This window comes from Numenius arquata, chromosome 15 (genome assembly GCF_964106895.1).
Source record: "Numenius arquata chromosome 15, bNumArq3.hap1.1, whole genome shotgun sequence".
Lineage (NCBI taxonomy): Eukaryota > Metazoa > Chordata > Aves > Charadriiformes > Scolopacidae > Numenius > Numenius arquata.
The window spans coordinates 10,359,096-10,383,051 of record NC_133590.1 but is presented as its reverse complement, the minus strand read 5'-3'; the positions used below and the strand labels follow the sequence as shown (position 1 = coordinate 10,383,051).

At 50.9% G+C, this 23,956-nt stretch overlaps 1 protein-coding gene across 2 annotated transcripts; it reads right to left on the bottom strand.

Annotated features, from left to right (window-relative positions):
* Window positions 1-17,486: 17,486 nt before the first annotated feature.
* On the bottom strand, window positions 17,487-23,350 carry EMX2 (empty spiracles homeobox 2). 2 transcript variants are annotated; one of them, XM_074159073.1, is made up of 3 exons: window positions 22,960-23,350; window positions 20,677-20,861; window positions 17,487-17,654 (listed from the first exon to the last, which is right to left on the bottom strand). In XM_074159073.1, the coding sequence occupies exons 1-3, from the start codon at window positions 23,348-23,350 to the stop codon at window positions 17,487-17,489; spliced, it is 744 nt and encodes a 247-aa protein (XP_074015174.1). The 2 variants fall into 2 exon arrangements, with proteins under 2 accessions (XP_074015174.1, XP_074015175.1); XM_074159074.1 differs by lacking the exon at window positions 20,677-20,861 and having other exon boundaries at window positions 17,551-17,654.
* Window positions 23,351-23,956: the final 606 nt, after the last annotated feature.

The following is a 23,956-nucleotide window of genomic DNA, read 5'->3' as shown; positions in this document are numbered from 1 at the left end:
AATAATAATAAATAATGTTAACTATTGCTGGAATTTTTACTGTTATTGTTTGCTTGCTCCATTAGTCCTTTGGCCTTCCCATGGAGATGGCCAATGATAATGCCAAGCAGAATATTGTTGTTTTGTTTGAATACTGTCATGTGTCTCCTAAAGCTGGTATTGAGACCACGAGTTTGTTCCAGAAAGGATATGGTCAATAACTATCAGAGGATCGTGACTACCTGGTTTATGGATTCAAGTTAGTGACCTAAAAGTGAAAGGATTTATTTTTTTGTTTGCTTTTTTAATCTCAACACTAATACTCAGAGCCAGAGATTTCTCATTTTTGTCTCTCCGTCAAGCTGTGGTTATACTGATTTGTCAAGATGGTTTGAAATCCTTTTCCCTGGCCCTTTGAGACCAGAAGCTTCTTTGTTCTTTAATATTTTCCTCTCTTCTGTATATTTTAGGACAGTTCTCTAACCCTGTCTTGTTAAACTTAATTGGACAGGACCTTAATCGAGGTGACTACATCAGATGTCAATTTTCCTCTTCTCTAACCAGTACTGTACCCACTTCCAGGAGCTATTCTTTTGGAGAAACTGTTTCTTAGGAAGTATAAATGTTTGGAAAACAAATTAGCTCCAAATGTGACTAGCCACTCACCCATAAGTCATGATTTGCCTATTTTCCCATGCTTTGTTTCTTGTACCAGTCAAAGGAAAGCTAAAAACAAAATAGATTAAATGTTTTCGCAACATAGCATCAAAGGCTATAATTCTGTCCATTCACATAATTTAAACAAGATCAGACTGAGTGAACACTTGGAAGGGACCCATTCTAAACTCACAGGAAACTTAAGTATTTCAGGAACCGATGATGTCTGTGCAGGATGGGCAGTTAGTGCTGAAGCAATGCCACAGTGCGGTTTTCAGACAAAATTGTGAAAAATTAATCAGCTTGAACAGATCCGGTCAAAATGAGGGAAAACAGTTCATACACCAGATTTATGATTTTGGTTAAAAGAAGTGAGATTCATTCACTGCAACATATCTTTTCAAAGAGTTTTTAAGGGAGGACGTGGAGCTTTCCAATCACTGAATGTTGTTCATGTAGGCTTTTTTTTCCACTTGCTCTTTTTCTCGCTGAAAGGCAAAGCTAGTTTCTTGATCCCATGACACTTTTCGAAGTATTAAATACACAGCTGAAGAAATACGCACCATGAACTAATTAGCCAGTGAAAACAAGCCTATTTTTCTGCTTGTGAATTGTCTCAGCAGAATGTGACTTTTACAAAATATGGAAGCTTACAAATCCTAACACTTTGCTCATTTATTGTGCTAACAAGGAAAGACAAGAAACCTTTGATTTAAAAGAAGAATAAGGCTGGAGCTGAGGGCTTCCCCAAACCTTTCTTATGGTGCTCCAAGCCCACAGTGACACTCCGTCCACCTCCTGTGCTGGGGACAGCACCAAAGACAGCAGGTCTTCTCCACGGCTGCTCAAGCCCATCAAGCCTTCGTAGGCCCCAGGGCTGGGTTCAATTAGTGTGAGAGCAAGACGGAGAGACAACTGCAAGCTCCTTCTCATGTCCAACAGGCTCATCAAATCAAATATGTTACATCCGTTGCACTGGCGTCCTGGTGAGCTATTACGTCATCCAGAAGGAAAAATATTCACATTTGGATCATCCAGATGCAAACACAGGAGCTTGTTAGTGAAATTGTGTTTGAAGACATTGAATCACATTCAGTTAACATCTTCTAATTGTTGCCCAATTGTATATCATACAAATTCAGTCTTGAGGTACTCCACTTAAATGCGTTTGCACTGATCGTGAAAACATCAATTGCTCTGTAAAGGCTAAATAAATACGTAATTGCATTTCAGTAACACATTTTTCCCAAAACAATTCTTAAAAACACTCACAGATAAACCCATTGCTATTTAAACTGTGTATAAAACATGAGTTTTTATTCAGGGTGAAATCCTGGCCCCAATGAAATCAATGGGAGTTTTGCCATTGACTTCAGTGGGGCCAAGATTTCTCCCTTGATGCACATGATATATTTTTCCTGACATTTAGTATGATGAAACAGCCCTGGTTCTGATTAGCCCAGGGTATAAATAGTATCAGTCAACTAGAGCAAAATTCAAATCAAACCTCAGGCATCTTTGCTGATGCTGCTTTGTTTCGGAGCGCTGTGTACTAAGGAAGAGACCCAAATGGCTATTTGGAGTCAAGGACTTCGTCTGAGTCACTTTCTGTTGGTGCACATTTAACCATAAATCAATGAACGGGCAGCAAAGGGTTAGTAATCATGGAGGCGTCTATTCATATGTCTTGTGACATACATTTTTCCAGCGTGAATTCTTCATTAAAAGAACCCTTGATGTCTCACAGCTTGTTACCAAATTGGGCCTTGACTCTTAATATAATTTAGATGTGTTTAAAATATGCTTCTCGGAAAAGCTGCCTCCACATTTATGAAAACTATATACAATAATATTAGGAAGAAATCTGCCGCTTTTTTTGACAAGTTTTATTTTATAATATCTTATGAATGGGCATATGAATACATTTTAACCTGTTGCTTTATGTTTGAATCAATGGTACTGCAGGAGGAGAGCAACATAGCTCATCTTCTGAGACCATTCAATAAATTGCTTGCACATTGCACAGCAGAGAAAAATATTTCTAATCTTTCCCTAAAATTTGGATTCCTTTTTTTTACACAAAAGGAAAAAAAAATAAAAGGGATGGTGTCATCGGAAAGCAAAACTAGTGGAGAGACAGTGGCGGAGATGAATAGATGTTAAACCTAAAGGGAATCATTGCAACCGTGTCATCTACTTTACGGAGTTAATCCATAGTTTCTAGGGCCTAATTGCGTAGTTTCCCTGGCCCACGCAATGCCGTCCGTAGAGCATCTTCCAGGCGGCTCCAGCACGGATGGGAACTCTCCAGCTGGAGGCAGATGGTGTCTCAGGCAGTGGGGAGGCAGCAGCGCTGCCCCGTCGCACCGCTCCCCTCCCCAGCTCCCTCTTATCGCCACCGCTTCGTTATCTGCCTCTGCAACACATGTGGGGCTGCGATATTTCATGAGACATGATAGAGAATAAGGACCTGTTATTTGCCTGCTATTCAGGCAAAACTCCCACTGGCATCTATGAGCCCTTAAATAGTACAGTATGTTGCAAGTGGAATTGTTTATTGTGTTCAGTCAGAGCCGGCTACAGCCAGCTCTCACTACTGACTCAACTACACGAAAACTCGCCCTCCTGTCATCCCACACTGCAATGCTCACTGGGCCCAGTTCTGTTTCCACTTAAGCGCTGGAATAAATGGAGTCGAGGCAGCTCCACCATCGCCTTCTTCTGAATCCCGGCGCTCTTGAAAAGCAACTAGAGCGCCTGGAAAGTGGAGACGGCGGCTCAGATGCCGCGTTGGTGGGAAAGGCAGTGTGATTTATACGGCCCCATGAGCAAGGGGTGACCCGAGTGCCTGGGACCTGCTTTTACTGCAGCTCACCCCTCTAAAAACCAGCACAGCAAAAGCATGGAGCAGCTCGGAGTGAATATTGGTGGCAGGATTTAGTCTCTAGGGGCCAAACACATAGACTGTCCCCTGCTCTCATGCTTCACACTCCAGTAGCATCCAGGCACAGCGCCTTGGTGTAGCATTACTCCCAGACATCTGCAAACATCCAACAGTGGCTGGAATTAGGACTTACAGGTATTGTTGCAATTTACTTGGCTTAATAAGTTCTCCTTGCAGCCTTATTCACACAGACCACTTGGGAATGCCACATGCAGCAGGTTGCATTCTTGTTTTAGCAGTGTTAAAATTCATCTCGTATCTCTTTCTTGCTAAGTGCAGGTAGATACACACTCTTGAGTGAATAGGATATGCTCCACTTGTGAAGTGTAGAAGCAGGTCAATAGACAACTTTCAAAAGGAACCATTTAGGATAATTAAGCAGCACATACACACCAGCAAGAGTTTATTTTGTATTGGAAGGCATGTGGTTAGGGAAACAATAGCAGTTTTTTCCCTGGAGAATGTTAATTAAATTGAACACCCTGGAAAACTGAACTATTCTTACCACAAATCTATAAATCAAACTGTTCTGTTTGCTTAATATAATGCTTTGCTATTCTAGTCACACTGAAGTGGGCCAGCCGCACAATGCCAAGATATTTCCATGATGAGCACATTAGAAACGCTGATTGACTATAGATCTTAGGGATGTAAGGCCAAACCCCTATCTCATTTACTCCAGAATAACTAAGATCAAAATCTGGCCCACACTGTTCAGATTAGTGCATAAATAACATGAAAGGTTCGTGAGCTCTCTAGCAGATGCATTACATACTTATTACTTGTACTGGAGAAGTCCCTGGCGGCTCCAGTAACGGACCAGGACTTTGCTGTGCTAGGTGCTGTACAAACACAGAGCAAAAGGATTTGTCTCTCTGGATTGACAAACTACCTTGAAGATACCTGTGAGCAGATATTCATCTCCCCTGCTTATCTTACTTAAATGAGGGCACAACACTCTCTGCCAGAGGGTACCGGAGGGCAGACATTAGCAGGGTGGTCCACTTGGACCCCTCTTCTCAGAGGCTAAAGGGGCTCTTTTCATTAAGAGGTATTCTGACTCCGAAGCTCGTATTCCCAGTTTTTGTGCCCTGGGGCCAAATTTTCAGCTGGCATAAACCAAATTTCCCAATCAGACTGAGGCTGGCAGTTGGGGATTTGGCCAGCTCAGTAGCAGTCCCTGGGAGCATCACCCCCAGCAGGGCTCAGTGCCGTGGTGGGACTTCAGCTGCCACTCAGAACTGTATCACAGGCCACATCAAAATTCACTGAATGCATGGGGGCCAGTGCTCATGTCCGCCTCCTTGCAAAACCCTGGGTTGATCCAGAACCTGATAAAATACTTTCATGTTTTCTTGAGTGGTCTGTGACTCAGATTCCCGTGGAAAACCCTTACCTTTCCCATTACATACAGTTGTCGCTCATTGGAAGAAAGGTCATTTTAGTTCCAGCCACCCAACTTGCTATCTGTACCCACTTAGATGCTAAATAGAACTTAAATAAGGAAAAGATCAAAAATTTCAAGTTCTGAAAGGAGTTTTGCACATGCTGAGGAAACGAGTTTAGTATCAGGCTCTGTGTTCTGCAAAAGCAATGCACGTGAGTGAGTGTGTCTCTGAGACAGTGGAAAGATTTGGGAACGGTCATGTACAGAGAAATGAAGGAGCCACACCAACCTTCACATGGGTAAATTGCTGGCTGTACAGATCAGCAGTGGATCAGTATCTCTGGAAGAGGTTCTCCTTAAATGGAAATGGTCCAGGAGATGCATAATTGGGAACGGTCTTTGTGGTATACAGAAGATTTTCTGGGCCATGTATGGATCACAGAGTCTGTATCAGTCAGCAGCACAAAAACAAAGCAACCTAGACTGAAATAGCCATAGGAATGTAGAATCAAGAGGACGTACTTGTACCCTGAGCACCTTAAACTCACCAGTAGCAGGTCTGCTGTGCCATCAGCTTCTGACACCACTCGTGACACAAGGCAGCCTCATTTATCACAATGTGTAAGTCCTGTTTGTTGAAAAATCAAAAAAAGGCGACTTCTTCCACCAGTCTCAGCGTGACAGCTAAAAGCTTTGCACAGATTTCTGCATCCCTTTCCAGGCAAAGCTGACTTGCTGTCTTTCCATCCTTCCTCATCCCTGGGCCAGAAGTGGAAAGGTTTCCAGTGTTTGACCTGGTGGCTCCATTCAGAAGAGCAATCTTATCTTGAATTAATAACTCTGCGGTGACAATGGATAGGCAGAAAAAGACGGGTATTTTGTATCACCCTAAAAACACTAAGAAAAAGTGCCAGTGTGGAACAAGGGCTATGAATATGTGCACAGCTCTTTCACAATTTACTGATCTTCATTTGTAAGATAAAATGTAAAACCTTTATTTCAGAGCATGTAAATATACTGGTCCTTAATGTAGAGCCTAAATACGCTACATATACCCACAGGAATGGTTTAGCTGCTACTGGATTGCAGTTATTCCTTGTAAAAAAAGACAATTCCTCAGCATTAAAATAGTGTCATGAGATGTACATAGCTGGAACTTTCCAAAACATGTAATTTAGCCTTTTTAAGGGAGTTATTTTTAATTCTGTCATGTATTAATGTTTTGGGCTTTCTCACAAGATTTGCAGAAGTATGTTATACTAAGGGAAAGGTCTGGTATAAACCACAGTTGTTCAGCCAGCCGTCAGTCACATTACAGGAAAAAATGAATACTTCTTTCATTCTTGCGTTTGACCCCTCCAACACTGTATTGTCCCTTCTAATGAGCTGAACATTTTGGCTGATTTGTTATATGTAGCAAATATAGAAGCAATGAAACCCATCTGTGTAATTTATTCATTGATTTGGACTCGAATCCAAGTGTGTTCTAAGTAGCTCTTGTCTGTGTGCATGTGTGTGAGAGACAGAACAGCTCATCAGCAACGAAAAAGTCTCAAACTTACCTGCTTGAAATATTTATGAATAATAGAAAATACTCTGGATCTCCTTGTGTGCCACCCAGCAGCCATTTCAGAAACAGTGACTGGTTTTGTCGAGCAAGGGCCACTGCTCTATGTTTGTGGTAAAAGCACAAGATCATTTTTTAGGGAGTTCTCCCCATAATCCTTTCAGTTTAAAAAAAAAAAAAAAATCAAGGAAGGCTGGAAAGCTGCAATAAAATAAAGCAAACTCGAACACACTTTATGTCCCCTGCTTAGTGCTGAAAAAATACATCGTGACAGTGGTTCTGTGGCTCCCATCTGACTGCCACTTTCTGTAAAACAATTTTAAATTAGGGGGGAGTTGTGGTTTCTACCCTGAGCTCTTCAAAACACTGCTGATTCCAAGTCACCTGTTAAAAATCTGTTTTCCTTTAAGCTAACCGAGAGCCTATCTCTTCTTTCAGACGCAAAGTAACCTTGGGAAGGAATTGTTTTAAAACAATTGCTTTCAGCCTGTTTAAATTTCTTTTTCACATCTCCAGCCACCGTGGATGTTTGGTCCGGGATCCAAGGGTTGTACAAAGCCTTCCACCCAAACAGTCCCGCCTGCGCAAGTGGGACAGCAACTCCTTCCAGGCTTTATTATGAATGAAGGAAGGAGGTTTATGTGAGCCAAGTCTCTGGAGGGGTGAAGGCCTGCATGTACCTCCCAAACTTTCCGATCACACAGCCGCTTTCTGGCCGGGAAGTGCAAAGGCAGAGCTGCTGAACAGAGCTCCCTGCTCTGCAGAGACCCTCTGGTTTGTTCTTCCAACACCCTGGTGCCAAACCTTGTGTGATCCAAACGAGGAAGGGGCAAAAAAGATCCAAAAAACCTGGGAGAACCAATTAAACCACAGACGGTATATTACACTCAGCAAATAGAGTAACGGTCTGATTGAACGGAATGGGGGTTCCCCCAAAAACCCTTCTATCTTGATGAGTTGAACATTAACGAGCTGAACAGGTCTGAACTGAAATAAGTCAAAGACTTTTTCTCCGTTCTGCAGCTTTTTTTTTTTTTTTCCCTGGCTGAGTGCTGGTGGCAACAGATTAACAGGTCACCGGACTGGGTCTGAGAATTGCTGCCAATTACCTCGTCTCTGCTTGTTGCACTACAGTCTAATGGCATCATTTAACATGCACTTCTCTCCCAACACCCCAGCTGGTGACACCCAATAAAAAGCGTGATTGATAGATAAGTCTGCCTGGGTACATCCAGGGGGAAAGCGGGGATTTTCATCTCAGGGGTAAGCGTCCTTTCCCACTGCCTTTTAGCTTCTTCCCCATCCAGACAGCGTGGTCAGGAGCCTGCAAAGACTGCTAGCCGGGGGATGTGAAGCCCTCTGGCCATCCAGCCTGCTTGGCCGGGGAGCGAGGGGAGAAGCGGGGCCGCTCCCGTCGCCTCCCTCCCGCACCGGCTGCGAGCCGCTGGGTTGGAGCCGCTGCCGTTCCCCCTCAGACAGCAATTACAGCGAGAAACATCTGAATCAACACAGCATCATTTACTTAAAGAATTGACAGCCCTTCCACTTGAACTGGTTTAAATTAGTCGACGCCACATTCTTTTCCTCCTGTGTGTTTTGTTTTCTGCCTTTTTTTTTTTTTCTTTTAAATAGGAATATATAATTGCAGTAATTCACTCAGCTGAATGCGAAGCAGCTCAGTGGGAGAGCGGGGGAGAGAAAGAAGGCTAGAGGGGCTGAGCGAGGGAGGTGCGCACCCCCTTCCCCACCTTCCGCGGGAGGCTGCGGAGGGCTCCGCAGGTGCGGAGGGCGTCGGCTTCCACCGGGACGGGGCAGCGGGGCGGCCTCCGTGAGCCTCCGGCCCAGCCCACGCATCTCCCGGGTGAAGGGTGGCTGCGGGAGGGCCGAGAGGGGCGACCGGGTGCCGGGTCCCCCCGCACAGGCGCATCCCCGGCCGGGCAGGAGCCGGGAGTGCGGCCGGGTCCCGGCCGGGCTGGGCAGCGTTTCCTTGCCCTGGCTTCCTCACGGGGACCTACCTTCCGGACATGTGCGGATGGAAAAGCGGGGACATGAAAATCAAATTACATACATGTATAAAGACAGAGCCCTTCGTTGGCAGCAGGAATGATTAAACGGAGTAGCTCGGGAAACCTCCTGTATGAATATTTCATGTGAAATGATGCGATCCCCCCGAAGGTACAAGAGCCCTCCTTAATTAAACTGTTGTAAACGTTGCCTTTTACTCCTTTTTCATTTAAGTCACGAGGACGAGCGGGGAGACTGCTCGAGTTTTACCCTTATACCCGAAAAAGAAGAAGCAGCGGCCCCGTCCCGCGGGAGGGGGGACGCGGTCGGGGCTGCAGGTCCCGCAGCGCTGGGCGCATCCGCGGGGACGGGGAGCCCGGGGAGATGCGGGAGCCGATGGCCCGGACGGGCGAAGCTCCCGGGAGGGCAGAGGAGGGCAGCGGCCGAGGAGAGGGACCAGCTCTGCTCCGGCATCTGCCAGCCCCGTGTCCTGCCGCCGCGCGTCTCCATCCCTTCCCCGCTGTCCCCCCAGCAAAGGGGGGACGAGAGGAAGGGTTGGCGGCCGGTGTCCCTACCCCTTTTGCTGCCGCCCAGCTCTGGGCCGCTCTCTGCCCGTCTTGTACCCCCGTGCCCAGGCCGGAAAAGGCACCAGAACGGAGCTTCCCGGCAGAGCTGTCCCCAACCTGCTCTTCTGCCCACCAACGGCCGAGGGTGGTTTCGGGGGGCTGCGCCCCTCTCCCGGCAGCTGCGGGGCGCCGGGGGCGGCTGGCGGGTCCCCGGCGGGGCACCCGGGGCTGAGCCGCAGGGAAACTTTGATCTGCAGCTGCGGCGGTTTCCATGGCAATAGGCGGGATGGCAGCGGGAAGGTGGTCCCCCGCCACGGAGGGGACACGGCTGCCTACCCCGGGAAGTCCCCCGTCTCCCTGCCTGCCCTCCCCAGCCCGGGATCGGGCCCCCGGGCAAGAGGAACACCCACCGGGGAGAGGAAAGCAGCCCCTCGCCATGGGACGTCGTGCCTGCCCTACCCGTCGGTGCTGGCGCTGCACAGGCAAAACTGCTCCGGCCGCCCGGGCAGGACTCTCTCCTTTGCCAAACTCTTTAGGGGTCGCCCTGATTTCCCTCGTCAGGGAAAAACGACAGAACCGACCGACCCCAACCTCTCAGGACTTTGCCACAATGCTGGAAAGAAAGAAGCGGATTTCCGAAAGCCCTTGACTTTCCCACAGGCAAATTGGCGTGAATTTCGCAGCCGGTCCGACGCTGAACTCACGACCCTTCCCCATACTCTCTGACAATGTCCCTACGACGCTTTCATTCAGTCCCACACTGCGACCTTGACTTCTTCCACACGTGCCATTTTCCTTCCTTCCTTCCTTCCTTCCTTCCTTCCTTCCTTCCTTCCTTCCTTCCTTCCTTCCTTCCTTCCTTCCTTCCTTTTCCTTTCTCTTGCTTCCTTTTCCTTTCTTCTTTTTTCTTTTTCCCTTTTCCTTCCTTTTTTTCTTTCTGTCTCTTTTTTTTCTTTCTCTCTTTCTTCCTTCTTTCTTTATTTCTTTGTCTGTCTCTCTTTTCTTTCCTTTTTTTCCCTATTTCTCTCCTCCTCATTCTTTCGCTCTTTATTTCTTTTTCTCTCTTTTTCTTCCCTACAGATTTTAGGCAGTAGCGAGGATCTGGCTTCCTATTATTTTGCATTCCTCGAGAATTAAAACAAAATAACGTTATTTTTATGAAAAGACCTTTTCATGTTTCATTTGAACAGCCGTTAGCCTTCCAAATCCCGACTTCCTCTTTTTCGTGATTCTGAGCAGTGACATTTGGCAGCTCACGGGAAAGCAGGTACGGATTTACAGACCGCTTCAAAAAGGCAACGTGTTTGCCGGGACAGGGAGGGTGACACAGGAGATAACTCTCTGATAAAGGCTGTATAATCACATTTGGATCCTAAACGTCCCGTCACAGAAAACGTCTCCTCACGACATACATCTGCCAAATAAAATAGCCGTGATCGTGCGGATTATAAATGAGATCACAGAAGAGTTTATCTGGGAATATCTCACTCTCGCAACCCACAAGAATGCACTTTCTTCCCTGCCTCTGATACCAACTTGCTGATCTAAAGATAAAACAACAGCCGTGGCTGTATTCTCCGGCCTCATGGAGAAAGTCAGGACTTCGCGCTTTCTGTGAACACAGCAAAACCACAAAAAAAAAAAAAAAAAAAAAAAAAAAAAAAAGGTTGTTCAAATCCTGATAAAGCTATGAGTGAAACCCACAAAAACACGAGAATTCAGCAACTTCTTGCAACGCAGAGGTTTGGATCAGCTGCTGCTTCCAGACGTTCGGAACTTGACAGATGAGTTTCCGCATCTTATCTGAGTTTGTTTGGTGGCCAGGTCACCAACACGCATTCAGTCAACAATTTCCCTCCAGGACTGAAATTGTTTTGAATTCCTCCTGCTTTTTTAATATTTTTTTTTAAAAAAACCCAACTTTTAAAATAAATTTAAAAAAAAAAATTATATAAGGGGAAGAAAAAAAAAAAAAGCTGGTGAAGCCGAGCATCGCTGCTCTCTTGGGCTGTTCCCTTCCTGCCTGGGAATCGCTGAGACTTTCCAGAGCTCCGTGTGTCGGGGCGGGGGAGAGAGGAGCTGGGAAAGAGGGGGCCACCAGTTTGCCCTCTCCTTTCCAGGTAATCCCAAGCAAGAGGCTGGTTAAGACCATGGTTTCCTGGTGGAGCTGCGGGGCGGCTTTCTGCCCCTCTTCAAGCCCCCCAACGAATGTTTCCAGGCGAGGCGGGAGGCACGGGGATCCCCCGCTCCCACTTTATGGCCAGGTTGTAAACGCCTCGCGGAGGTTTACTCACACTCAAACGGTTAATTAAGAAAACGTTAAGGGTCCAGCTTAAACCAACAAAAGCCAGGCAGCTCCGAGCTGGGTTCCTACTTGCACACGGCGGCTGCGAGCCCCTCTCCCCGCCCGGAGCCGCCGTCCTTCCATCCCTTCCTGAAGCCCGAGAGCCTGCCAGCCCTTCTCATCCTTCTCCTACCGAGCATCCAGCCTCTTAAGTGGCTGACGCTTCTCCTCTCCTTCCCTTTCAGGGGGAATCGGCGCTCAGCGTCCAAATCCTTCCCGACTCCCTCCCTCCCTCACCCCAGCCCCGGAGCACACTCAGCCGGGACTCGATGGGTTGTTTTTTTTTTTGAGCAGCCTCCCCGGAATGGCAAAGGAAACAGGGACACCCGCGGGAGGTTGTCATCGGATCTGGGTGGCGAGCATCGCGGGGAGGTGTGGGGTGATGTCCCCGCCTCTTCCCGGCCGGTCCCCACCATCCCGAGCAGAGGACCAGGGCGTTTCTACCTGTCCGGGACAACGGGCCGGGTTTCTTCCCATCTCCCAGGGATGGTGCAACCATGAGAGAGAGGATTGTGTGCCCTGAGAGCTCCTTTGCTTTCCCCAGCTCCTGCCTCTGCCTGCTCCTCAATATGTAACTGTCCCGGGGGGGGGAATAAAAAAAAATCGGTCAGTTTTTCTGTCTGTCCAGCCTTAGGGAAGGAAGAAGGATTAACACGGGGGAGGCGACGTGCAGAGCATTGGTGGAAAAGCGTGGACTTTGTTTTGAGACATCAAAAAGGAAAGACAGAAAAGGATGGACACTACCTTCCAACACACTTTAGTTAGCTGGTGACAAAAACTCCGGGCATGCACTGAATGCGTAATTACCCCCAACTGAAAATTCCCTATCTAATTTGATATTTGGTGCTCAGCAGAAGCTAGCCTTCGTAAATAATATACAAAGTAAGAAACCTAATCCAGCAGGCTAGAATGTTTAATTCATCATTATGCGAGCTAATTGGAAGGTGATTATATGGTAATTGCTCATTAGTGGTGTATATTTATCGCTGTACCTTATGTCAAGGCCATGGGAATTGTGTAGAGTCTGTTCTCTCATTTCAAGGATCAGTTTCAGAAGCAGGAGCAAAGCGGGCGAGATCAAGTTCTTCCTGACGTCAGGTCCAGCCGTGGGCGATGGAGAGCGGGTCTATAAATGCTCGCCCGGAGCCCCCGCAGCATCCAGGGCTCCGGCCGGGCCGTGCGAGGGAAAAGGGGCTCCTGAGGCAGCAGGGCCGAGCGGCCCCACGGCGGGGAGGAGGAGGAGGAGGAGGAGGAGGAGGACGATGAGGAGGCAGAGTCCGCTTTGCCTGCTCCCGGGTCGGGGAAGCCACATGCGAGGCGGGCTGCGTCCCGGCGGGGAGCCGTCGCCTACCCCGCGCCTTGCGGGGGGGACCCACGGAGCGGGGTCGACCACAGCTCCCCCCTTCCCCCCCCCCCCCCCCTCCCCGGGGAAGAGGGGACCGAGGTGGCTACCGGCGGGGTCCCCTCATCCTCGACGGCTCGCCTTCCCTGCAACAGGCGCTAATTGCAAAAGGCCAATTAAAGGCGAGCGAGAGAAGGTGATTAATGGCCCTTTCGCTTTCAAGCGTGGACCGCGGCCTGGGATTCCCCGGCTGGGCGAGTGTCCCACCAGGAGAAGGGCTGGCGAGGAGAGAGGTTACGGCTCGGGGTCAGGAGGTTCTCTAAACTCCCGCGTCCCCCTCGCAGCGGGACCCTTTGGAGAAGTAAATCAGTTGCTGGATTAGCTCGGAGCGGTGATGAACCGCTGATGGACACGGGAGCAGGGGCTGGGAGAATCCCGTTTATCAGGGAATCCGGTCTGGCCGGAGCTGCTTTGCCTGTTTCCTACGAGGCAGGCAAGACAGGCGGTGTGCTAATTAGGGGGGGGAACCGCTAATTTCCGCCAAGCCCTACGAAGTAAAAGCGCGATCCATCAAAGCGTGGGGGGGAGGTAAATAAACAGTTTTTCGAAGCACAACAAAGCGAGGACTCCAAAGGCCTCACCCTTGGTCAAGTGGCAAAGAACGGGGTGCGTGGGTGCCTGTTTGCGGGGGGGCCAGTCACACCCCAGCGTGGGGGGCTGCCACGAAGGGACTGGAAGCCGCCGGCTTTGTTCGAAGGGAAAGGGTTAAAAATCGAAGGCGAGAGGGGCCAGATCCTGGACGCGGAGCAGAGCCGGGGGTGAAAAGCGCGGAGCTGGCGGGGTCAGGCTCCGGCCGGTGTGATTGGCCGGGGCGGGGGGGGGGGGGAGTACGCACCACTCCGCGCCCGCGGGCCGCCCCCGCGCAGCGCTGCCGTCGGGCAGGGCCGTGGAGCGGCCCCGGGTGGGGGGTCTCGGCTCGGCCCGCGGCCCCTCGCCCAGCCCGTGGGTCCACCCGGCCAAATCCCCAGCGAGGCGCGGAGAGCAGCGGACTTTCCGCGGGGGCGTCCGTCCTCCGTGGAGTGGGGGGGAAGGGGAGGCAGCAGGCCTCCGGCAGCCGGCACCGCGATTTCCTTCGAAAGAGCAGTAAAAATCCCCCCGAGTTTGCAATTCGCCACCCGAAATACACCCTCCCTCCCCCACCCCTCTCAGTTATTTAATATAAAATGTATTTTTAAACACCCGCTCGGATAGCATCTCGCCAATATTTATATTTCCACGTTGCCTGGCATCCGCTGTCCCACATTACACTCTGCCTCTCTCTCCCTCTCTCTAATCCTGCCACTTTAAATAGATGAATTAATAAAGCAAATGAGGGTCTAATAAGCTGACTGTCCTGCCTATTGAGGCAGGGGGAGAGAGACTAGAAAGTGCGCCAAATTTGTTTGCAGTGGATCAAGGCTAGCCGCCTTTGCTTCACTTTCTTTATCTTAATTCCGACTTGAAAAGATATAATTATCTAGTTTGAACAGAGCTGCTATCAAATCCTTCTCTAGGCAAGGCAGGGGAGAGCTGGAGTGGATTGCAGTGTTCTGAGCCGCTTGGTGCAGCCGGAGATAGGGAGTAATGAAGTTGTGGAGTCCTGAGATACAAAGGGCATTAACCTCATTAGCATGAAACCTTTTCTTCTAACCATTGTGGGACCCTTTCAGACTCCTAATCCCCCCTATTTTCAAAGCTTGGTTTGTAATAAAGCTTTTAGGGTTTTTTTTCAAAGCTAATGGCATTCTCTGAAGATTTTATTGCTGTTACGCTACATAGGACGCTTAATTTTTTTTCCCCCTCTCTCCCTCTCTTCCCTCACGGTTTACAAAAAAAAAAAAAAAAGGGGGGGGCGGGTGTGAAAAAAAAAAAAAAGTATATAGTTCCTGCAGAAATAAGCTTTTTATCAAGATAGGGAACAATTTCTAGAAAGGCCCAAGTCTGCTGTTCAGCCGCGATGCGTTTAATGTTTGCCCATTTGCATGGGTTTGAAGCGGAGCGCAAGCCAAGTTGGGCGAGTTGAGGTGAAATGTGTGGCCCCGCTCGGTTTCAGGATCCGCACCATCAGCTGTTCGAGGAGGGGGGAAAACGCAAGGAGAGTTTACCTTGGGAATAGCTCTACTAAATAATTAGCCTAGGTTTCAATGGAAGGGACTGCATTGCGACATGCGTCCTAACCCTGCCTGGGCCTCTCTCATATTTGTAGCACCAGTGAATGGAAAGTCACCGGGATTGTATAAGGAGTGATGTTAAAAAAAAAAAAAAATCGATTTTTTTTTTTTAAAAATAAATTTACATAGTACCCGCTAGAGCCAACACGTGCACAGAATGTCTAATCTTAACTTTTCAAGGCAGGATGTTTAACAAAGCTCGTATTTTCGCGATGCATTGTAACTTCGCCTTATCACAGTGTAAAGGGTAGTCAGATTGTCCTAAATTATGTCCAACTAGCCCCCCTGGATCCACGGATTAAGAGATTAAAGGAGACCACTGGGCAATGCCTCCTCTTTCCCCTTCATATTCCTGGTATGATAATTGCCTAAACTGATTTGCACTTTCACAAAAGCTTGCAGGATTCTTTGTAGCTCGAACAGAGCAGACGAGGTTTCTCTATCAATGGAAATAAAACTGATTAATGCAGTCTATCAGGCTAAGGAGCAAATGAAGCATGAAAAAACAACTGTGTACCCCCAGAAAACCAGCTAGTTTCCTCAAGGACCCAGAGCAACTTTTTTTTTTTACTTTTTTTTTTTTTTTTTTTTTTCCCTCTTCTTGCCTCCACGTCTTCAATGTCAGAGTTTTACCCTGTGCCCGGGATCGCTCCCTCAGAGCGGCGGGGAGAGAGAGCAGCAGCCGGGGCGCCGTCCCTGCCTCCCAGGACCTGCTCCTCACCGCAGCGACCTGGCGAGGGGATTTAAAAGACGGGGGGGGGAGGAGGGGGGGGAAGGAAAAAAAAAATCCTCTCCCTCTACATAAAATAAATATTTTTGCCAAGGAAAGCCCCTCTCCGCGGAGCGCGGCTGCTGCGCACCAGTTCCACCCTCCCGTTACACCTCAGTTTCTCATCAGGGAAGGGGTTGGGTTTGGTTTGCTCTTTTTTTTTTTTAAAAAAAGGTATTTATTTACAGCAAGTGGGTCTCTGCGGCTTGTTTTTAGAGGTCTATTTACCAGCCAGTGAATTCATTAAGAAAACGCGCCTATGGCCGCAGGAATGCGCGGCGCGGCCGGGGGAGCGCAGGCTCCGACCGCAGGGGTTCAGCAGCTAAAAACAAGGTGGGGGAGAAACGACCCGTTCCCGAGAAATTCGGGGGGAAGGGGAAAATATATTGCTTAAAAAATTAGGGCATATTGATAAATCTTTATTGACAAAATATTGACAATGACATACTTCTTGGAAGTATATAGTGTGTTAGAATTCTAACAAATTAAACACAAAACACAAAAATATTTACATTCTGGTATAGAAGACATGAAAGAAACATTTGTCACTTTTTTTTTAGTAGCTCTATGATCTCGGAATATTATAAGGTCAGTGCTTGAAAGTTGCCCCAATGAAAATGGCCATTAGAAAAAAAAAAAAAAAATTAAACAAAAAAATCAATCTGCGATTTTAAGTCCCTTTTCTCTGGATCCTCCCAGCCTGGGAGGTGTCCCCACCGCCAAACCTGGTCGCTGGGTTTGCGCTTTATTAACCTTAAAAAATAATCATCATCCGGTTTTGCAATGGGGATACAACTCGGGAGGGGGGGGAGTAGAATAATTTGATTTGATTTTTTTTTTTTTTTTTGGCAGCAAAAGTTACGACCAACCCTAAACACCCCCACCCCACCCCCATCCCTCCCGTCCCTCCCCTGCCCCACCGTGTTTGTCCATCCGGAAGGAACACTATGCTTTGTTACTGCTACTTCATTTAGCTTTCACAAACACTTTGACGCCAGAAGTTATCATAAAATGTTTACAGACTGCACATTTCTCGTAAAATAAAATTAAAAAGCACACAGAACCTGTCTTAAAGGGAAAAAAATTACAATTCATTTCTGTCTTTAGGAACCGGGGTAATTTTTTTCCGGTTTTGCTTTTTTTTTTTCTTTTTTTTTCTTTTTTTTTGCCTTTTTTTTTTTTTTTTTTTTGCCCAGACGGCTTTACACATGCAATTCAAGTTTCTGAAACAGGTGTGGGTTTTGGCTGCTTATGGAAATTTCTCTTTCAAAGACGGAAAAAACTGTGAAGTGCAAAATGTCCTGTAAGGTGGTAATTTTTCTGGTTTGGTTGGGGTTGGTTTGGATTTTTTTTTTTTTTGTTACTTTTTTTTCTTTTTTAAGATTTTTTTTTTCCAAGATTTTTTTTTTTTTTTAAATTTTTTGACGTTATGCTTTTAAAAGTGGACTGCGAGAAACGGAATACCTGTCAATCACCTCGTCCCGGTGTTTTTGGCTTTGATTGACAGATCCCCCTTGCCAGAGCGGTGCCGGCAGTGCCACAGTTCGGACCTCTCGCTCGCTCCCAGCTGCCCTCCCAGGCGGGAATCGCGTTTTTGATGATCTCCGTGTCCCTTCCCCGCACCGCCACGCCGCGGGGGGTGGGGGGGGTGTGAGCCTTTAACACTTTCTGTTGGTGGGGTGCCTGGCTTTGAAAAGTCCAAAAGTGCCAGTTTTTTTTAATCGTCCGACGTGACGTCGATTTCCTCTGGACTGGCTTGTTTGGTGGCGATTCTCCACCGGTTAATGTGATGAGTCCCTTTTTTCTTCTGTTGTGAGTCTGAACCTTCCTCTTCCAACTTTTGCCGCTTGAACTTTGTCCGTCTGTTCTGAAACCATACTTTTACCTGCGGGAGGAAAAGCACCGGCCGTTAGTCCGATGCCCGCCCGGACGCCGGTGCTGCCCGCCGCCCGCTGCCCTGGACGTGCCGTGGGGCTCCGGGCTCTCCCTGCATCGTGCCCTGCCTGCTCCGTGCCCTGCCTGTTCCGTACCCTGCCTGCATCGTGCCCTGCCTGCTCTACATCCTGCCCTGGACGTGCCAAGGGGCTCCGGGCTCTGCCCGCTCCGTGCCCTGCCTGCTCCATGCCCTGCCTGCACTGCGCCCTGCCTGCAGCCGTGCCCTGCTTGCTCCATATCCTGCCCTGGACGTGCCAAGGGGCTCCGTGCCCTACCTGCTCCATGCCCTGCCTGCTCCATGCCCTGCCTGCTCCATGCCCTGCCTGCACCGTACCCTGCCTGCTCCATGCCCTGCCTGCTCCGTGCCCTGCCTGCTCCATGCCCTGCCTGCACCGTACCCTGCCTGCACCGTACCCTGCCTGCTCTGTGCCCTGCCTGCTCCATGCCCTGCCTGCTCCATGCCCTGCCTGCTCTGTGCCCTGCCTGCACCGTGCCCTGCCTGCACCGTGCCCTGCCTGCACCGCTTACCCAGCCTGGAGAGGGGGGAGCGGAGCCGAGCCCCGTGTGCCACCAAACCCTAACAGCGGGAAAGGCCCAGGCTCGCTGACCCACGCCCCCCCCCGGCACCTCCAGAGGACCCACGCGTGCAGGAGCGGGCGACCGCAGCGATGCGTGTGCGCGGCTCCGCTCCCCGCAGCCGCGCAGGCGGGAGGCAGCGTGTGCGCACCTGGCGCAGGGGCGCGGATCTTCCGCTCACCGGTAGCCCCGCGCAATGCCCGCTAAGCAACCCACGCCGGGAAAACAGAGCGTGGCCGAGCGGCGGTGGGCTGTCAGCACGGCGGACCCGCCGTCGGGGCAGCCCGACCCCCGACAGGCAGCCCCGGGCCCGGCCCGGCCGGCGGAGCGAAGGCCTCATCCCTAGTATCGGGCCGGCGGGACGGGGCTGGGGGGCGGCGGGGCGAGACCTTTTCCTCTCGGGAAAAAAAAAAAAAAAAAAAAAAAAAAAGAGAATAAAATGAAAGAAAAAGGCCCAAAAGGGAAAACGTCCGGCGCTCCCCGCAGCGTCTCGCCGGGACGCGCCGTCCAGGAGCGACCGTCGTGAGGCGAATCCTGCAAGTGCCGCTGTAAATATCCCTCTGAATTTGTGCAGCGCCGAATAAATCTGACTTAACCATCCGGCAGCTGACTCCAGTGCTTTAATTACAGATAGTATTGATCTGGGAGCTATCTCCAGGGCTGGCCACACTCCTTGTAGCGGCCAAAGGTAAACATTTTTTTTTTTTTTTTTAAAGCAGTTTAAACTCTGGTTCTGTCTGAAAGTGCCTGATAAAGGCCCCAGCAAGGGGGGAAAGGGGAACTGGAGCATTTTAATAAGCTGGTTTAACCCGCTTCGCTGCCTCTTCAGAACAGAGACCTGCCTGGCCGGACACACATCTCTGCTGCATTTTCATATTCTCCAAAAGTCCCCCATTAAAAAGCTGAGCGGGGAACAAGGGGTGAGTTTAATTTGCTTTTAGTTTGCTAATTGAAGGGGAGGACGGTTCATTTCTGCACGCTGATCTCCCAAAAGGGAGCTCATTTGTAGGGGACTGGGGGTTTGACATCCGGACAAAAGACCCCAACCAGCTTCGGAATCAAGCAGCACAAAGACCACCTTAAATACAGCTTTCCAGTGGAAATAAGCCTGTGACCGGTCCCTTGTTCGGAGAACCTCATAAAAGTGGCGATCCCTTTTTATTGTTTTGTTAGGGAGACATTTTAAAACAAAAGCTCCAACCTCTTTATTGCTTCCCCCACGAAAAGGAGTTAAAAAAAAAAAAAAAAGTGTTACAACTTAATCCGCCCAGAGAACGCTGTGTTTACTGGGAACTTTGAACTAGGCTGAGGCTGGGTATTTTGGCTTTTTATTTATTTTTTTTTTTAAGTACAGTGCCACATACTGTAGCAGAGACAATCCCCATCTGGAGCCCTCTCTCCACGAGTTCTCCTGGAAGGGCACGAAACAAAAGCCCGACACAACAACAACAACAACAACAACCACCAACCCCCCCAAACCCCAGCCTTTCTTCCGGCGAGGAGAAAACCGCCTGAAAAAAACGCCCTCGCAGCGGGCCCGCCGGCCGGGGGTCCCCGCCGTCAGGGGGAAGCCCGCGCCGACCCCCCCGCTCCCCGCCGGCTCCGCGCCACCCCACGGGTGTCCAGCTCCGGTACCCGCCGAGACCCTCGCCCCGGGACAACCGGAGCAGAAAAGTCGCTAATCATCCCGCCAGATAGACGACCGAAATAGTCTGCGGTGCTGTTCTGGCCTACAGCCAGCCAGTGGAGGGGGGGGGGGGGGGTGGGGTGTGAGGTGAGGAGGGGGGGGGGCATTCCTTGGAGTTAATAATTTCTCTGCTTTTATTTTTCATCTTTATGCCCTCCTGAACCCGCTCCTCATACCCCCGCTGCCGGACGCGGGGCTAGAAACGAGTGAAAAATCACCCGAGAAACTGTATTTCTGTCTTAGGGGGCAAAGGAAAAGGGGTGTCCCCTCCGCCTTTTGTTTTGGGAGCTTTTTCCCTAAACATTCAACTACTTCTTGCGGGTCACCCCGGTCCCACAGAGAAATGACTAGGACCGCCTTTCATGCGCAGACCGCAGAACCCGCCGCTCTTCTCCCCGCTCGGGCCGCGTCTCCGGCCGGGTCCCTCCGGGGAGACCCAAACCGTGCCCCGAGCCCCCCCCCGGCTCCCCACGTCCGCCCGCGGCCCCGCCATCCCCGGCACAGGCCATTGCTCTCACCAACAGGAGAGGGATTTCTAACACCCAGGCGACGGGGTGGGACGCCCCTCTCCGCTCTGCCGACTCGGGGCTGGAGGCCTAAATGCCCACAGAATTTACCCGTATTTTTTCCCACATCTCCAGGTGGTTTTTCCCAAGGAGATCCCAGTACTTTCGCTTTCCCAGCTGCCCACTCCCGGCTTTCCCCTTACCTGAGTTTCCGTGAGGCTGAGGCTGTGTGCCAGCTGCTTTCTCTCTGCTCCTACTACATAATGGTTCTTCTCAAAGGCATGTTCCAGTCTCAGTAATTGGGATGGGGAGAAAGCTGTACGGATCCGTTTGGGTTTCCTGGCCAGTGCATTGTGCAATAGGAAGCTCTCCGGGCTGGTTTCATTCCCTGGGTAACAGGGTAAAACAGAGATTAGCAAAACACCTTCCCCGAACACACTCGAAAGGACTTTTTAGCGCAAGAATTTTTGTCTCCCACCATTACCGCCGGAGAAATCGCGCTATAGTTTCTTTTTCATTTTCAGCCCCTTTTTGCTATTAATTTTTCCTTCGATAAATAGGTAGAGAGAATGAGCAAGGGAAGGAGAGGATTGGGAGAAATTCAAGTATTAAAACACAACCAGAGAAGCATTACGGGGTGTGTGCGGGGGGAAAGGCAGAAGAATTGGCCAGAGCCCGGCTGCGGTGTCTGCGGCTTCATCCCGCAGCTGCCCCCCTTCCTCTCTCCCACCGGCAGCTCTACATCTTTCCTTGTTTGTTTGTTATTTACCCCCTCCCGGGGCGGCCAACGGGGCAGCGGCGCTCGGTGCGGCCCCGGCCGAGCCCCCCCCTTTCCTCCCCGGCCGGTCGCCGCGCTCCGGGAGCCGCCAGCCCGTTCCCCCGGCCTCTCCCCGCTTCCCTCGCCCAGAACCCCGGTCGGGGCCTTTCTCCTCCCGTTCCCCTTCGTTTTGCCGGTGTGCTCCCCGCAGAGGGGGCTCCCGCCGCCGCCGTGCCCCTGCCCGCTGCCCCGGCGGTGCGGGAACCAGCGGGGAAAATAAGAAACAAACTTCGGGAAAAGCCACGGAGCAGCCCCCCCCGGCCGGCCTGCTGCGGAGCTGGGGCTGTGTGTGGGGGTCAAACGGGGCTTTTTGGTGGGTCTCCCCCTCCGGGTTGGCCCTGTGCCGCTTCTCCGGGTCGGTCCTTCCAAGGTGGGAAAGCCACCGCGGGTCTCTCTCCATAAGTGCATTAAAAATCGTTGCGGGAGGAGGGTGTGTTTGAAACCAGGCTGTGGCTCAACACCAGGACATTTCCGCCTTTCATCTACCGCTCTTTACCAATGGCCTGATGACTGCGACAAATAATTTGGTGAGCGAAACCTGTAATTTTATTCTGAGAGGGTAATAATCCATTTTGTGTCTCCGTCCGCCTGGCTTCGGAGAGAGCGACTCCTTTTCCAACCCGGGTGCAACGGCTCGGCTGCAGAAGGCCGGGGAAATGGATAATGCAGGTGGTTTGTTTTCGTTGGGAAATAATAAAGAAAAATAGCGAGGAAAAAAAAAGGGGGAGGGGGGAGATGGATCCCTCCGAGCTGGGACTGATTTTTTTTCTTTTTTTCTTTTTTTTTTTTTTCTTTTTGTGTGTGTGTGTGTATGTATAACGAAAGAGGCAGGAGCTGGACCCATTACGGGAGAAATAGGCTCACCCTTCGGAGAACACGCTGCCGGTTGCAAAGGGTTAATCAAGGGGGGATTTTATTGATTGTGCGCCATTGGATTTGGTTATTTTCCTTCAGCCGGTTCTTAATCGCTTGGCAGCTGGGATCCCTTCCCTGCCCGTACGGAGGGAATCGCCCTCTCTGCCCCAGCCTGGCTCTCCCTCCCAAACCCATCTCCCCTCTCTCCTCCGGCGCTAGGATTTATATTTTTTTTCCCCCTTTCTTCTTTCTCTGGGGTTCGTTTCATTTTTCCTCCGTCTCCGCTAACAAGGGGAGCAGCCGGATTTGGGGCGGCGGCGGTGGCTCCCCGCGGCCCCGGCAGCCCAGCGGGTACCGCCGCCTTCCCGGGGCAGCCTAAACCTCGTCACCCTTCCATTCCCCTCTCTGCGGGGCGGCTTCCTTTTGGGCTCTCCTCAGTAACTTTTAACACACCGGAACAAAAAAAAAAAATATCCACCTTTCTTCCCCCCCCCCCCCCCCGCCCCCCCGCCCTGCTTTTAATCGGGGCGAGAAAGCCGCAGAAGTCCCAGCCGGCCTTGCCTTCCCCCCTCCTCCCAGGGAAACCAAAACAAACCGGGAAAAGCAGCAAAGCAAAACCGAGCCCAAGCCCCTCGGCTCTGACAGCTCCTCCAGTCCGCGGGAGGGAGGCAAAAAAGACCCCTCGGTCCAACCGAACCGAGACGGCGGCTCCGGGCAGCGCCCGCCCGCCCGCGGTCCCGCCGCATCCGCGGCCGCGGGGACCGGCCGGAGGATGGAGGGGTGGGGTGGTAGGGAGAAGAAAAGTTGTACGTACCTTGGAACCTGTGGCCCAGATACCGGTAGCGGTGTATTAGCCAGGGGTAGAAGGTGGAAGGGTCCCTTTGCTGCGAGGCGAAGAGCGGGTGCGTGGAGTGCGAAGCGGGCAGCGGGTGGGCGGCCAGGGCGTGGGGAGGGGGCACGGGGTGGACCGGCACGGCCGGGTTAGGCGGGTGGGAGACGGCCTCTGCAAAGACCAAGTCCGGGTTGGAGTAGACCCCCCTGCCAGTGGAGTGGAAGCCGTTGAGAAATGGGTTCATCGGGCTGGAATTGGCATAGCTGAGCGCCGCCGGCCGGATAGGATCCTCGGAGCGAGACGCGGGCAAGGGGCTGTCTTTGGCCACCAGCGACTCGATGGTGAAACACCGCTTGGGTGTGGGCTGAAACATGCTGCCGCGGCGAGAGTCCCCGACCAAATCTCTGCCTGGCTCTCTCTGGTGCGCGGGAGGCGATCCGGGGAAGTTTGCAGCGGGGAGTGACTTGAGGAGGGATAGATACACACATAAATAGACAGGGGCTGGAGGAAAAGGAGGCAGCGGCAGCCAGCGGTACCCAAAAGGGAGACACACACACACACACACACACACACACGCACCGCGCGCACACACACACACGAAAAAAAAAAAAAAAAAGTTGCTGGGAGAAGTTTCCCTCCTGCAAGGAAAAGGCGGTCGCCCCCCCCCCCCCCCCTCCCTCCCTAAGTCCAAAGACAATCCATGGATGTGATCGGCCCCTTCACAAGTTGTGCAAACGATTTGTTAGTTCATGAGCCTAATTAGTGCTGGGATCACATAAACAGCTTCCTCTGAAGCCTGGTAAATGGCTTGATGATTGGTCGCTATTACTCGCCTTGAGGTTGAAGGGGGAGACTCTTTAAAGTGCGTCAGAGGGGAGGCGAGCGCCGGGCAGCGCCATCGGGAGGGATGGAGCGGCGCGGATCGGAGTGCGGCGGGAGCGCGCCCGCCAGCGCGGGGGGGAGCGCGGCTCCCCGCGCA